Below are 16,851 nucleotides of genomic sequence, written 5' to 3'. Positions count from 1 at the left end.
ACTCGGAAGTTCAGTGACAATACTCCATGTACTTCCATACAGTCGACAGCAACTGTAGAATTACAAAGACATGCTGCAGCCTGAAGCATTCCTTACTGCTTTGCACATTCCACTGCCTTTCTACAATGAAACGGGGAGATCCGCAAGTACCTGCAACTCGTGGGCAGCCATTTCGCCCTTGGAATTTGTACTTAGGAGGTATCAGATTATTTCCCCCTCCCCCTCTAGTTTATCATGCTCCATAAGGGTGTACATGAGTCAACAGGCCCTTAATCTGCAAATGTGATACATCTGCACTGGGAAATGCTGCATTTCCAGAGGGGGTGCCTGACTGCAGGCAGTGCTGGTGCACAGCCAGGCTCGGGGAGAGGTGATCAAATCCAAGAAAGCCACGACTCAGCACTGCCTCCGCTTCCTGAAGTTGCTTGTGTAATATGGCTGCCTTTGGCATCCTCTTTTCTATCCCTGGAGAGTCAAAGTTCATAACAGCTCCACTGGAACATTCCCTGAACAAATGTTACTGTACCCAGAACCGTGTCCTTTGAAGAAGATTAATTTCAGGGCCTCACGTTTTCAGAAGTACAGCTTGGGTGTAATGGCTGGGACTGGAACAGTTTAACACAAAGCCATCTTAAAAATAAAGGCAAGAGAAGAGGAAAGCACGAACACTGATAATCCTCACACAGCACACAGGTTAAGTCCAAACAGGTTTAATTACCCAGGCTGCCTTCCACGTGTCACAAGGACGTCAGGAACAATTTCCAAGCTGTGTCAGAGAGACGCTCATGGCCACTTCCTTCCCCTTCCACAGAACACTGCCATGGCGCTTTTTAGAGTTCCCTTTTTACGGCGCCACAGTAAATCCTATCCCAGCACAGGGAGCCAGCCCTATTTATCACTGCCTACACTGAGGCACAAAGTCAAGTGACTTGCCTAAGGTCACCCAGCAGCAGGCCCAGCTCAGTTTAATGCTCGTGTCCTAGGGTGACTTTATGATGCTTGTTTCCCCAGTCATCTGTTCTGGTTTTGCTGTTTATTGAGTTCTGTGCCTCTAAGACTGGTTCTAAGAGCAAGGAGAAGCGTGGTGTGTGTTTTCTGAAAACTGCCTGACTCCTACACATTCCTCTCCAGAGCCGGTGTTCGGCAAAGGCTTGGAGAGACTGCAGGACAGAGATCTTTTTGCTTTTAGTTAGTTTCAGCTAGCTAGGGCAGAGAAGTACCTTGGACTGGTTTTTTCCTTTCTCTTGGAACTGTGTAAACCTGCTCTGGACTGAAAAAACCCAGGGGAGCACTGGGGGCTGCACCTGCTGCCCACCAGGGCTTGGACCTCGGCATTTTCCAGCAGCGCCAGAGGGACTGGGACTGATGAGAGACTGAGAGAGAGCCGAGCTCCACCCACGGCAAGAACTTTCTCAATTTGCCATCTCACTCCAGAACGAGAGGTTTTATTGTTTCATATTATTCATTCTTTATACTGGTATGCCCTTTGTTTTTTAAGTAAAATAGTTTTTTCCACTTTTCTCCAAAGAGGTGTTTTTTTTACTGGACCGGCTGGAGGGAGGGGCCACTTGGGTTTGCTTCCCAGAGGGATCCCATTCAGGGGTTTTCTCCCAAAGTTGTCCCTAAACCAGGACACCTCGCTACAATCTGTGTGATCACTCTGTCTTGCATGGTCCGACTAATTACTGCTTTCCCAAATTAATTATTTGGGCGTCTGAGGCATAGAGACCCAAGACATCCTGTTAGCCAGTCAGCAAGTAAAAACTTGAGTGCAAGTTAAATGTTTTCACATTCACTACTATTCTACCAAAAAAGTGGCCATGGCGCAATTTTGCCCCCCTGGACTACCAGAAGGGAGATCCAAACTGAAGCCTAAGGACAGCAGCTATGGCTTAACAGTGTTTGCAAAGTTTAACTTTCAGATATTTAATTTCTGAGCTAATATGAACCATCACTGCTGATACCACAAAGGCACCACTGAGAGCAGCACATGTGGAGGAGTACTGAGAGATGCAACCTTGTAAATAACTTCTCCATGGTTTGATAGGAGACTTTGTGCCATCTTAAGGCACTTTAGCTACACAGGAGTTAGGGAATATAATCACTATAATTGCCAGGATACAGATTCCATAATACACAGGAAAGTACATTCAGAAAACCTTTCATTACTTCAAAGCAATTTATTCAAAGCAAAAGTAACTCCTGGACTAAAATTCATCACAAGCCACACATCCACACGAGTTCTCCACCAACTTCCCTAGTGGCCAAAGCTGGCAGAAAGGGGACAGAGTAATTCATTACCATCAGGCAGACAGAAAAATAAACCCCTCACTACTGATTTAAAGTGATTTAGCATTCCAAGAGGGAACAAAACAAAATTCTTCCCTCAAAACAGCATGAACATTTGTTTTACAGAACTTGTGCAGCTCACTGCGAGTTGTGCAAAAGAGCCACTGCAGGAACCTGCGGTTCCTCACTCCATCCACCGCCCACTCCGCTGACTCCAGATAGAAAGGCTGCACAGATTGCGTTTTTATCTAAAACACAATGATTTTAAAAAGCAAGCGGGAAACCGAAGGGTGTATTTTAACAGAGAATTTGAAGTGGCAAGGAAAAATTCCTGGGGGAAAAAAACCCGCAAGATAAAAGAAGGATAACAAACAGGAATTAGGTCTGTGATGCCGCCTGAGTTTGTTCAAGGATCCATCCCTTATAGATGTTTTTCAGCATCACAGATTGATTACTTATGTGCACAGACTGCATTTGTTTTTGAATACGATAAAATACTTGGGATTTTCAAGCCCTGCAATTAGGCTACACAGCAACTTCCCCACAGCACACAGGACTGATTCAACAGGTCCTGCTCTGACCACGCTGGGGCTCTGCAGGTCATGCCTATTGCTTTCCACCTCTATATTCACAATATTCTGTAAAAAAAACCCCAAAAGTCAACCCAATTAATTGATAATTCTGTCCTCCAATCAATTCTGATGAACTTCAAATTTACAGAGGAAACTATGAGGTTTTTAAGTCTTGGTTTTCCAAACCATGCTAATGACCACCTTTTGAAAACTGGAAACCACAGCTAAAATACAGGGCTGCTTTTGTCCTTGCTGCTGCTCCCTGAGCTCTACCAAGCTTATGCTGATCCAGACCAAAATTAACAAGTTACCAAAAAAATTACGCAACAGCCTTGTTGCTCTCAGCATAAATACTGATACTTTTGTAATTCAAACGTCAGCAGTTAGTACCTGTTACTGAAGAAAAATGTAGCAACGATGGCTATTTAAAAATAGTGGGAAATTAGGATTTTAAACAAAAACCATCTTCCCATACACCTCCTCCTATTATTTATTTAGAGTTGTTATGGAACATCTTTCAGGCAGCAGCTTACATGACTGCTCACATAAAAACCAAAATCTTTTAAGAACCTTTAATGCCTAGGCATGGAGAAATCAGTGCTTTAAAGAGATTCCTATACTGACACTAAGTTTGTTCAGCTCCAGTAAACAACATCTTTTTCCTTAAAGAAAACTTCAATGCAAACACTGTGCCAAGAAAGTTTAGTTTACAATTAGCTGCTCATTAGGAAAAGTTCCTACCACTAACAAAAAAAAAAAAAAAAAAAAAAAAAAAAAAAGGCAAGAGAATTAACTTAGCAAAACCACCTCAAATTGTCACCAAAACAATCTTGATTGCAGCTATTTCTGATCCTAGCAAGAGAAGTGGTGAAAGGCTGCTAGCTGACTTCCATTACCGCCAGCAAACTGAACGTGAAGGAGGCAAACCCTCAAGCAAGGGCAGAATGAAGAATTCCAAGCATTGCCCCGGTTAAGTATGGAAGAGGCTGGAGTGCAGGAAGAAGGCTCAGAGCAACACCTGGACTGAACAGTCCGACACATGAGAAGTCAAATGACAAAAAGCCTTTTTAAGTACTCCCAAAATTTGTCAGCAGCAGGATCACAGAAAGTGAAAGGACCTCAGCAATGGCTTAACTTTTCTCTACTCTTTAAAAGCAATCCTTAGTAATTTAGCAACATTTTATTTCTGAAGCATTAATTCACCAGCTGGGATTTAACAGTCACAGCATCACCTGACCTGCTAGGTTTGCACACAAGCCCTAATGGACGTTATTAACCAGTTCCTTCACAGGAAGCAGCAGAGCTCTACTTAGAGCAGCTGCCTAATGCTATTAGAATATTAAGTGGTAATTTATAGCACTCAAGCTGGCTGGGATGAGATGCCCATTACTGACTTGGCGGATCCAGAAAGTAAAACTAGCTCCACAGAAGCAAGCCTAGAACCTCTGATATTTCAGGGCTATCACTGCAGAATATTTAATGGCTTTGCATGTTGAACACCTGAATTTCTTATGCTGCATTTTATAGCTCTTCACTCTACTGAGCTGTATCAGATTGTGTAGCACAGCATGGAAATAAAACAAAATTTTATTGTTGGGAGAAGTGATTTTTATCTTTGATAAAATGAGATTTAACTTTGTAATAGTCTCTCCCAGGTTTCAGTGGGAAGAACGAACCCTGTGTACAGTGACGATTATTTCCTTAATGTTTCTTTATGCACTTTCTGAAAAATTTCAAGGTAGGGGAGAGAACTATCTGCTCAGCTGAAATACAACTGACCATAAGATTAGTGGAAGAAATTACATGCTGCAGCTGCACCCATCTGATGCTCGGGTCCTTGATGAGTTTCAAGTAATTTGATACTTAACCGAGGGCTTTGAAGCACAAAACCATCAGGTGCTGAAAGCTTTATTCCAAAGGTGGAAGCAAAAACTGCCTGTTCTGCACCAGCAAGGGAAATCGCTCTTCAAAAAAGAGCAGGCAGAACAGTTTTAGACAATCTTCTTCAGCCTTAAAGAGGCCCTATCCACCATCCATTCCATCACTTCAACTGATACTCCTCTTCAAGGTCCCTGAATGTACTAGTGCTTTTAATTTGTTTTTTAAACCCTTTGCTGGGGCTGTCCATCATAGCAGCTTGTGGTGGGGGTTTTTTTTGGTATAAAGACCAGCTGGAAGAACTGTAAAGAAAACTGTCAAGATATGTTATTTTGAACACAAGCATTCCAAACAATTCTTTATTTTCCTGCTTAGAAAAGGCTATCAGACAGGGAAATAATTGACTATTGACTTTTACTTAGAGATGCTTTTCTTTTGCCTGCTCAGTTGCTCTTGGGAGACACACTTGAACGAAAAACAAATAAACGGTCAGCCTTCCAAACAAGTTTTGCTTTCCTTGACCCCACAAGCAGACAAGGACAGCAATGGAAATGCTGACTTAACATGCAAATCCAATCACTAGGACAGTGGTTGGAGGGTAGATTGATCTGCCTATTGATGCAATTGGCCACTCACCATTTTCCTAGCCATGGGGCTGAGTCATTTCAATAGTGCTTTCTCAAAGTCAAAGGACAAAAATGTTGCATAAAGTTCTAACCCTGGGGAGTGGTGATTTCATGTTTCACTGGTTGACTTCAGACATGGCCCACTAAAGTGTTTTTTTAATTCAGAAACCCTGCTATGCACGCACTCCAGCTGCAAATATTAACTCTGCCAGAATCTGGCAAATCCCCGATCTAGATTAGCCCCACAGAATCTATTCAGATGTCTCAAATCATAAGAGAGCAGCACACCAGAAAGCTATGCTAAAATTACAGCCTGATGATGCAACAGCATGAGACAGCTTGAAGCATACCTCATTCTAATATTTTTACTTTGGACATCTTACCAAAAAACTAATTGAGAGCACAAATGAGTTCCTTACCAGACCATGCTTTAATTATCCCAAAGGCTGCCTCTCCTTGCACAATTCCCAGCCCGCCTGGACTGCAGTGCGACCAGTACTACACCAATTTGTGTTATGCAGCTGGGAACATTCTGAGAATATGACTGAGAACTTTTGTATCTCATTGTCTCTCATCCTCCACCGTTGGAGGAGGAAAACAGGTTTGGTCGCCAACATAAAATGGATTTGTGGGTGTCAAGGCTGCGTGGCAACTCTACAGCCTGGACAACAAAGGCAAATGGAACAACTATTCAGTCACAGCCACACCATTGCGTTAGAGGCTGTCCCTATTTTCATACTTATACCTGTCAATTAAGGGATGTGCATGCTAACCCGGAGAGGTGGGAATAAATAAGAACAGTCCTTTGCTTTGGGTTGTTCCCAAAGTTAACTCACTGCAGGAAGCATCTTAACAAATAGCGCCAAGCACACCATTTTAAGTGGCACTCAGGAGTCAAGGTGGGGCAGACGCAACCAAATATCCACTCAAACACAGCAGAGAAAAATGAAAGCAAGAAAGTGTGTCTTACAGACAGCACCAGGCCATATGCAAACTAACTCCTGGTTTCAACTTTCAGTGATACTGAGCATTTCAAATATAGCTCAAGTTAAAGATGTTCCCATACTGATGCATTCCAGCAGATTGTATCACTCCAGCACGTTCAGTCTATATTTTGTACTTTACAGGACATTTGGTATATTTGGCAGCTTAATGACTATTTTAATCCTCTTCATCAGTGAAGAGCATCATCCTGGACATGCTGTAAATAAAGACTGTGAGATGGATGCTGCTCAGAGATCTATCAAGATCCACTCCAAAGCACAGCAGTCATTCCAAGGCAAATACCACAAACCAAAAAGAAATCTCTGCTTCGCTTGATCTGGTGTATCTAAAGCTTGCTGTAATGAACAGTAAATTCAGCCCTCTTTTACGGCCTGAGAAACAGCTTAGGGCAGGTCAGCAGCATCCTTTTAAGAAAAAGATAAAGGACTCTGAGTGGCAATGCATCTCCAAGTCAACACGAGGGGAAGGGCCGCTGAAAGTTTAGCACATAAAACCCATCTTAGCTAATGCTGCTGCCGGCTGTGGCTAAATGTTTGTTATGACCTCAGTTATAAGATCAAAAGAAACGTAAAAATCACAGCCTAATAAATAAAATAACTGAAAATTATGAGTAAAGCTATCAGCCACTTAAATAGTGAGGAATAATGATTCAAATTTTTGCAAAAATCTTTAAAGACAGTGGCATAAAGCTCAAAAAGCCAAACTGAAACCAAGAACAGCAAAGCAAATAAAGTCAAGTCATCTTTGCTTTTGCCTGGAGCAAAAGGCCATTTAGGGTCTTGGAAAGCAGTGCTCCTCATGTCTCTGCTACAGCACACGAAGCTTGCAGCCCAAAATTTTCTTGGGTATCTCCATAATATTCTTCCTTGGAGCACCCAGTTTAGCAGTTTGTACACACACCAGTAAAAGTATGACAGTGGCCATTTCGCAACAGCACCACTCCTGAAATCCATCAGCATCTATTACAAGAGGACTACAATGCTGCATTCTACTCAGAGCCCTGCAGTGAAAGAGGGAATTAACATTCTGTAGATGCTCTGTGGAAAGCCTCCCATACAGTTATACTTTGAAAAGTTTTCTCCTCATTACGATAATTCCCACATGAAGCAAGCTGCAAATCCCTCCAAACCCAGGAATTTCAGCCTCAACTTCAAAATGCCTTTTTTCTACACTGTGGATTTAACATATAAGCTAATTTGAAAGAAGATTTCCTGCCATTTAAAAGCTTTACTATGTGAGGAATCCAGCTCTCCTAGTTCCTCTTCCTGGCAACCAGGATGCACCTGTTGTGCAGGGAGAGATCAGCTAGTTTATGTTATTTCTTTGTCTCTTAACCTGAGAAACAAAGATATACTCTGCAGCATGATACAAGGATTTAAAAACAAGGGTTAATTAAAGACATTATGCATAAAACACAGCACTATGGATTCAAACACAGGTAATAGATTTTTGCCCTTATGATTAGTGCAAGTTATTCACAAACTCAAATGCGCATACCATGAAAAAAAGACAAAAAGTGCATAAGCACATATGCAGAAGGAGAGGAACGGAACAGGTTACAAGCTGTGATCCAACCCACAAAGCCAGCTGTGGACAAGGGACAGCAGTGCAAACCCTTCCACCAAATCCAGCCTTTGCTCTGGCACGTCATTCATCTCTGCCTCAGCTATTGGGAAATTGTTTCCGAGAACACGGCTGTGCCCTAAACAGGACATCCACATACTGACTGGCTTTGTTGCAGGATGAGTATTGATGCAATTTGAACAAGATAGCATTTATCAGGAGTGACAGGCGCAGGAACATACTTTTTTTTTCCTCCCTTGTTTCCCCAGTGAGTGTCACTTACAGCGACACAATGCTCTGTCTCAAGCCCAAGCTTCACACACCCACAGGAGCACCACAGCTTCATTCTGTGACCCCCCCAAGAATCCCCTCCTGGGATCTGGCTCTTGCCCAGGTAAGCCACAGCATCATGTCCATCCATGCCCAAAGGCTGAAGTCTAATACATTAATACACTGCAGATGCAAAATCTCAATTTTTTTGGCTGGTGACCAAGGGAAAACCTTTTCCACCACCTCACATTTCCAACACTGAGGTTCTACTTAAAGCCTCTGGAAATTAAGTGGTTATTGAAACCCTGCAACTCAAACTACTTAGAGGCACTTACATCTTATCCCACGTCCAAATGGGAGCTGGGAGCATCCTGCTCCATTCAAGAGTAATAACCGGTTTCCACGATAACATGCACCCTCAACAATTTCTCAGTCTCCTTTTTTCCTGGCAGGCAGCACATTTCAGTCCATTTCAGCACAAGCAACTACTGTACCCTGCATTTGAGAATTCATCTTTGACCGAGGCTGCTAAGGCAGGCTCTGTGCTCTGTTTGGATCCTGACATCATTTCATTCTTCTTTAGGGTTTCTAAATGTGTTTGTGATCTTGCAGCGTAAAACAAGACACGTATCAAATTCAGTTTCTTCAGTGAGGGCTTTGATAAATTATGCAGGGAAAGACTCACGTTCAAATGCCAATACACTCTCTGGGAACAACCACCACGGGTTTGAATCGACATTTTGCATTTAATCTTTTGAGAAGAATACTTACGAAATTAAGGCAAATCTGCCCCTCTCTATTTTAGGTCACAATTACTGTACAACAACCAGTATAAGAAGTCAACCAATGCTTGGTATTAACGAATTCTCCAAATTCACGCAGACTCCTCTAGGACCATTTTTCAAGTTACTAGGCCTGATATGAATGACAGAAGATTAAACACTCATTTAAAAAAAACAACTAAACTTAGACCTGGCAATGTGTTATGTCAAAACCAAAACCATGTAGAGAATTTGGTGATTAAAAGCTTTATGCTAGAGGGTACCATACGTCTAAGCAGAGACCAGCTTCTGTTGTGAATATGCAATCCAAATCCACTTGGAATCTAATAGGTCTGCATAATATTTAATGTAACAGATGGTATGGGTAAGATTTTTCCTTTTGTTGTTGTCATTTCACACTATGCAATGACATCATAACTAGTGAGATTCATCAACACAAAATCCAAAAGAAAAGGAACAAAGCTTTTGGCAGGGAACTGGAGCTAAAAATGACATAAGAGCCTTTAAAAAAAGCCCAAAGATTAAAAATGCAAATGTTTGGCTTTTGATTTAAGCATCTCAGTACTGAAGTTAGCATAAGGCAACTCCCAGAAAATACCAAGTAGTTTGCTAAACCTCTGTTTCATCTCTGCAACATCATCGCCAGCTGAAGATTTTTGAGGTCACCTCACTGGCTCCATTTAGAGGTTTGTGGTGATGGGTTAAAGAACCCAAGCACAACATCTTCATGAGAAAATGCAAGCCCCGCTATAGTAGAGCATTAACAGAAAAATAAAATTCTCACTAATGCAAGAATTGAAAGAAACCAACTCCCTGACTCACACCTCAGAACATCTCAGACATCTGAAAATATAACATAACCAGAATACGTTTGTTGGAGGAAAAGAGACCTAAATGAGGACAGGAACTTTCAAGGTTAAACACTGCTTTTATTTAAACATTAAGTCATCCATAAGGAGATGATAATTAGCTACTCTTAAATGGAAAACTTACTGAGTATCATCCTGCTGTTAAGAGTCAAGTGAAGCACAGCCCCAGCCAGCTTGGTGTGCCTGTGAGTGTCTGCCTGTCCCTGTCCTTGACCTGGATCAAAATACACTTTGCACTGCTATAATTTTATTAAGAGACAAGCTTACTATATGAAATTACCTAAATGCATCCCTGTCACGGAGCCAGAGCCTGGGATCTGAGTGCTGAGGCATGTTTATCATCTGCCACACCTCGGCACAATACCACGGGTTGGTGACACTGCCAACAGCTGTAACATACCAATGACTCAGTGCCTCACCCTGAAGCTTCGCCAGCACAAGTGGGAGCCAAGGCACAGCTCCCACCTTCTGTGGGTTTTGTTGGGATTTTTCAGGCTGGATCTAAGTTATGCTGGCAATCTTAATGCCCTTCATACTTGGTAGCTTGAAAAACTTGAGCTCAAAGTCATCATTTGATAATGATTTTCCGTTAGTCTCAAAGCACACTGAAGCCATCCAAGCCAAACAATTATTGACTTGTCTCCTCCATAAGCTTCTCTGAAGCTCACACACTGCATGGAATAACAACTTCAGACCCTGCTTCATCAACTGAAGGCCTTGTCTAGTCAAAGCATTCTATCCCATAGCTCACCCGTGCAGGAAATGCTGGCACTAGAAATAACTGGTGAGACTTTTGAAGGTCCAGAGGAGGAATCCCCCAAGAAAGCACTGGCAAAGAAGATGATACTAAACTCTGTACACAGCCACTGATCGGCAGGTTGAGAACTAAGAATTCCCTCAAACCGCTGCTAACAGATGTTACTGCACAGCCCAACACAGTCATTGTAAGAAACAAATCATTCATTGTAAGAAACAAATCATCAGGAAAAAAATCAGCTCAAGTGAAGCCACTATCCTTGCAGTAAACACACCAACATCAGGACAGCCCAGCTGCACCAGTCCTCACAGACCAGTGGGCCAGTCTTGCCAGGAGAGCTCTCCAAATGAGATGAATACATACATATGTACATAAGTATGTACTCTATTTACAGGTCTGCTGTAGTAGAGAACAAAGGCTTTCTGGACCATGCCTCACCAAGCAGTGAGTTTCCCAGCCGAGTGCCAACACGTGATTTGACTTCCCATTGTCACCAGCAAAAATGGAAAGTGAAATAAATCACCAAATGCCACAGAGACCAGTAGCATTTGACTGTGCACACTAGTTAAGAGTGACTAGGAGGCTGCTGAAGATATAAACCAAAATGAAGGTCTGAAATATGTTCATTTGCACAAGAGCATTATCACAACAGGCGAACATGACAACCAGGAGTTAGAACTCAATTTAGTACATATACAGGTTGATCCTTCAAGAATAAGGAGTACATCCTTTTCCCCAATGGCTGCATACAAAAGATCCCTGTAATACCTCCAAATGAAGAGCTGGTAAGCAGCTTAGCCACATGTTCTCTTGATCAGGTGGACACCTGATTACATAAAGCCAAGCAGGATGGGTTTGGCTACTAGAGAGATTAGTTTAACATCATTTGCAGAACACTGGTGTTTTGATCATTCATCTCAGATTGGAACCTAAAACTTCTACAAATGTACATAAAGACAAAATTTTGCTTTTAAAACATCAATCCTTCAGAGCAACACGGACATTTAAAAGCCAAGCTAAAAGGCTGATTTCACTTCTGTATTCTTTGATACGTGGGTTTTCTATGTTTTCACATAACGTAGTGTAGCTTAGAGAACACTCAATCACAAACATATATTAACTCTAACTGAGAAGGCAGATGGAAGTGAATGTAGTAAATCTACTGCTGAATAAGTTTAAAAAAAAGTGTCATTCACAAGCTCGATTCTCCATGTGAAATGTGTGTGTGCATGTATATACATCTCCCTGCTAACAGTTGCAGGAATTCATAAATTAAAAGAGGTCAAATCTAATGTTAAGAAATTACTCCCAAAGAAAATCCCAGCCGAATTATGTCTCCCAAAATGCACTTTTCCCTCTGCACTGCCCCTCAGGAGTGAGAGTGCGGCTCCTACAGCAGCAACCCTGAATTATCACTTGCCCTATATAAGTAACAGTATTAACAGGCAAAAGTTACTTTTATCCTAGTGTATCTGAGGTGGAGCCATCAGCCCTTTGAAACCAGAAAAAAAAAAGTAGTTTTGATTAATTCACAATAAAGAGAATCTGACAATTTACTCTCATCTTCCATCTTACTGCTTTGTAAGTCACACTAGTAAGCACACATAGCTACATATGGAAAAACTGTAAGTTTGCACAATGTTGTCAACCCATTCTCCCTGAGAAATTATTAACCTGAGACTTACTGGCACCTATAAGGAAAAAGCTGAAAAGGAAAACATCCAAAAGCAAATTATAAAATTAATATAGTTAATGCATAATCACAGAGCTCTAAGTACTCCATTTAAGATACCCAGCAAGTAAAACCTCTGGTAGGAGATGCCATTTTACTGCGACAAGCTCACTGCAAGTAGAGAAAGCAGAACGTGCATAATGAGTTTAGGGAAACGTGCAGAAAGAGTTTAGGGAAAAAAAAAAAGAGGGGTAATCTTGCAAATTCAAGTACAGTTCTGAATTAGGAGCCTCACCAGAAGGGTTTCTAGGCCATTTTGAGTATTCAAAGCCTTCCAATTAACAGCAAACACCGTCTTAAATTAAACGCCATGTTTCAGAGGTGCTGACTGCCTGAACTTAAAAAGGATGACACCAAGTTTTACTGCACAGAAGAAGCACAAAGGCAAGAGTCTGAGGGATTGCATCAACTCCGAAAGCCTGAGGAGTTAAGGAGCAGAGAGTGAAATGTCTAAGTGTAGAGAGGGAAAGGCTTTGTCTTCTAACAATAAATAGTTGGGGACGGCATATTTCTCTTCTACTTTCAGCTGAGGAACAAGGCTTTGGTTAATACCTGTGTAGAAACAGATGCTGCAAAGTGACTTACGCTTCCAAGATTGAGCCCATATGCCTCCAAAAGACACACACACAGGGAAAAGCAATGGCAGAAGTTTTACAAGGCACATCTAGAGAGAAGCACAACTGGTGCAGAGCACAGGGAACTGCACTAATCCTTTCCTGTACTCCCAGGTGCTGGAGAAGCAGCAGTGTGTAATTCAAATACAGCTAAACCCACCTACAGAACGGCTTTTGAATAAATTGCAGGTGATGCAACAAACACATTAACAAAAAAAAATCATTCAAACCCCGACAGAGCTATTAATGCCTAAATAACATTTAATAGAGGTGATAATTATTTCACAGGTGAAATAAGGAGAGCTGAAGACATCCTCCAAAAAGGAGTGCTTACTTTCATGTGCCATCCTACAATGCAGCAGAAAATCCAGAGCCTCTCTGCAGTATCAGATTTGCTTCATTTCCATATCTTTGCTTCAGAGAAGCTTTTATTGAAGCTTAAAAGAGGAAATGCATATAATCACCTTCATAAGAAGCTCTATTTCCTAGCACTAGGAAGCGAAGTTTTAGGAACTGAGAGCAAACTAAAGGCCACAGCCTCAAGACTGTAATTTTCCTGAGCTGTTTCTGCTCATGACTCGAACACCGAAGTGGAAATTTCCCTAGGTGGAGTTCTTTGTTCGATGCAGCAGGCAATTAGAAGTCCCCAAGGTCTGCAGAAATGGTACAAGGCTGATATTTTTGTCAGGAAGAATTTAAGCAATACAAGACAAAAATAATAACATGAAATTCTGCTGCAAAGCACACCCTTTTTTTTTTTCTCCCCTCCCCCAAATCCTGCTAATTTCAAGCAAGCAGGTAACAGATGAAAGCATCCAAGAGAGCTTTGGAAAAATACCAAACCTTATTAAAAAAAAAAAAACAAACCGTATCAAGTCTGCATTGCTTTAGATTTGATTACACAAAAAGGTCAAGTAATAAAAAAAAAAAAAGAAATTTTGCACCTTCAAAGGCCTTGAGGGCACAGCAGAAGCAGTTTATCATTGGAACACAGATCAAATTAGCATGGATCTATTTTCTTTTCCCAGTTGGCATCAGTGTCCTGTTTGAGGTTCTTGGGGACTTCACAAACAAAACAAGCAAAATTCAGACACATACTGCTATGGAAAGAAACACATTAATTGCTGGGATCCATGATTTCTCTAAACTCTTCTATTCATACTCATTTGAGAGAGACTGTCAGAGGTTATCAGCCATCCCCCACACTATGATCTGAAAGGGAGACCAACTGCCACCAGCACCAATCCTTGGGAACGCCCTAGCCAAGAGTTCAGATACAACAATTTAAGAGAAAAAAAATAAACTGCCACTCCCCTTGCTCTGTGCAGAACAGAAAGAAAAACAGATTGTAGTTGATAAGAAGATTACCGGGCATTCCAGGGACAGGGAATGGGAGGTAAAATAATCAAGAGACAGAAAATCTACCTAATGGGACCCTGCCAATCCAGCTAAAGTAATAATTGCAAACATTGTTACAAATTTTCCATAACTTTCAAATGACATCTTGATTATTGAAAAAATCAATTGCTTGCGTTATTTTTCATCACATTATCTGATAAAATCCAGTAATGACCACATTATAAAACCCAGAACAGAACCATTTACTTCCTAAGCTCTGCATTGAGAGCTGTTCTTGAGCAAATCTGGCAGCAATAAAGAATTGAGAGCTGCAGCCCCCCCACGGACAAGACAATGGGAGCAGATGCAGCAAATATAAAGATTAAAATGCCACAGCTGACATTTTATGCCAGCAAAGGTGGTTATCATGCCTTTAGAGGATGCAAATTGAATAACAGGAACGTTTTAATCCTTCTCAAAAAGGTCAGTGACACCCCTTCTGGGGCTGCTGGCTCCTCCTGGAGTGTCAAGGTGTGACACAGCTGCTCTTTCTCTAGGCCAGCCCTGAGACGGGCAAAACCCGGGATCTGTTTCATCACACAGACACCAGGCTTTGAAATAAAACGACAGCTAGATTTGTTTTCCAAGCTGATTTTTCATGGCATGTGTCCGTAAGCAGCAGATTCCAGAAGGGATGTGCATAGCAGCTAAATCTGTGTCGGATGTAAGAGAGGAAGTGACCTTCAGCTGGAGTAGTTGCCAAACAGGTGCAAGAGACTGGATGTAGCATCAGCAGCGAGGACAGTCCCCTGCCACCAAGGCAATGCCAAGGAACCTGATCTGGGCATTAGCTCCATGCCCTCAGAGCAGCTCCACATCCTTTCTGCAAGGTAACCTCTGCAAGAGCTGTTCCATAAATAGTTATCAACCATATTCCATTGATTTGCAGAAATTTGACAAAAGGATTGGTACAAAGTATGTGGAATACTATACCTCAATAGCAAACAAACGAGCAGAAATCATGAACTAGACCAATTCCACACAACATATACTAAAATTATCCAAGAACCACGTTTACTTCCAGTTAGGAATTACCACCAGCTAAGAGCTTTGGATTTTTGCATCACACTGCGGTAGATGTTTTGCTTAACCAAGCTTGCTAAAATTTACAGTAAACTCTCAAATCAAACCATTTACAAGCAGCCACAAGCCTGCTCTTTATCCAGCCCTGAACAACCCAGAGCCTCCACAAGAAGGATGCAGCTGTTTTGCATTTCCAAACAACATTCAGGAGTAGATTATTAAACTCCGTTTACGTGCCATTTCTGAAGCTCAGCACATACTTTGCTCCTTGTTTTGCTCCTTCCCTCTAACAAGACAGGTTATAGCGTCAAGTTTTTAAACCCATAAGATTTTCTCCTACTCATCTTCTTGTTTGGAGAGCTAGATTACACCGAGCTTTTGGATTTAGGATAAAGCTGGAATTTCCTCTGTCCAGTCATTTTCACATATGCAAATACAGTATGTACTTCGTACACACAAAACTAATATATACTCACATATGTGTGCTCGTGTATATACACACACGCGCAGACCTCTATCGGCACCTAAGCAATTTCTATATGAAATGCGTAGCCTTTACACTTGGCTGAAGCATCTTCCCCGAAAGCTGAGGTACCAGCTCCCACCCAAAGATTTATTTTGGATCCATCAGCAACCAAACGAATTCGTTTGACCGAGGTTTTTCCCTAGGCAATGGCCTTCTAATGGCCCTCAGTCTCCATCTGAATCTGGCCGCTCCTGCTCCCGTGCCAAGAATGCCGAGGTCACGTCCCCAAAAAACCAGCCCCAAGCACCGCAGTAAGACGGATCTCCCGCCCAGATGATCAGCCTGAGGAATACAGCTTTCCCGAAAATACGGGTAAAACACGAACTCACCACCCCGGGAAGGTCTCGGAGAGGTTGGACAATCTCCAGGCGCCTCCACACCAGACAAGGTACTCCGAAGCCCGCTTACCTCCCGCCTGCCCATCGAATACCCCCGGGGAAGCCCCGCCCGCTCGCCTCCGCACCCCTCACACACCTCGATGTATCCGGCGAGGGCGGCCGCGGGCCCGAGGAGCGCCAGGAGCAGCAGCAGCGCGGAGCCCATGGCCACCACCATCATCCGCCGCCGCCCGAGCGCAACTGCGGGCGCAGCGCCCCCGCGGGGACCCGCCTCGCCAGGCCACGCCCCCACCCAGAGTGACAGCGGCGCGGGCCAATCGAGAGGCGGAGCGGAGCCGCACCCCCGGTACGCTCTCAGCCAATGGCACGGGTCGAATGGCGGGTGGGGCCGCCCCCAGCGGGAAATGGCGGCCGAGGCCGATGGGAGCCCTGAGGGGGAACGGCCGCGCTGGGGCGTGGTCACGGCTTGGCACCTCCGTCACCCCAGGCCGCCCCAGAAATCAGTCGCAAGCTTCTGAAGGCTGTGGCCTGTTTCGTCTGTAGGCGTAAACGCTTCACCCCACCACTGCGGAGAGAAGGAACGCTCTGGGGTACTAAAAGCCTAATGAG

At 42.9% G+C, this 16,851-nt stretch overlaps 1 protein-coding gene across 4 annotated transcripts in view; it reads right to left on the bottom strand.

Moving 5' to 3' along the window:
* APLP2 (amyloid beta precursor like protein 2) overlaps nucleotides 1–16,507 on the bottom strand; it is a 47,775-nt gene extending 31,268 nt beyond the window's left edge. For all 4 annotated transcript variants that reach the window (XM_040085196.1, XM_040085197.1, XM_040085198.1 and 1 more), the window contains exon 1: nucleotides 16,379–16,507. In XM_040085196.1, the coding sequence (XP_039941130.1) occupies nucleotides 16,379–16,462 (84 nt within the window). In that variant the 5' untranslated portion in view covers nucleotides 16,463–16,507. The remainder of the gene's footprint in view (nucleotides 1–16,378) is intronic.
* Between the last annotated feature and the right edge of the window lie 344 nt (nucleotides 16,508–16,851).

The sequence above is a fragment of the Hirundo rustica genome, chromosome 23, assembly GCF_015227805.2.
Source record: "Hirundo rustica isolate bHirRus1 chromosome 23, bHirRus1.pri.v3, whole genome shotgun sequence".
Lineage (NCBI taxonomy): Eukaryota > Metazoa > Chordata > Aves > Passeriformes > Hirundinidae > Hirundo > Hirundo rustica.
Note: the sequence above shows the minus strand (reverse complement) of the source record. Positions and strands in the feature narration are given on the sequence as shown.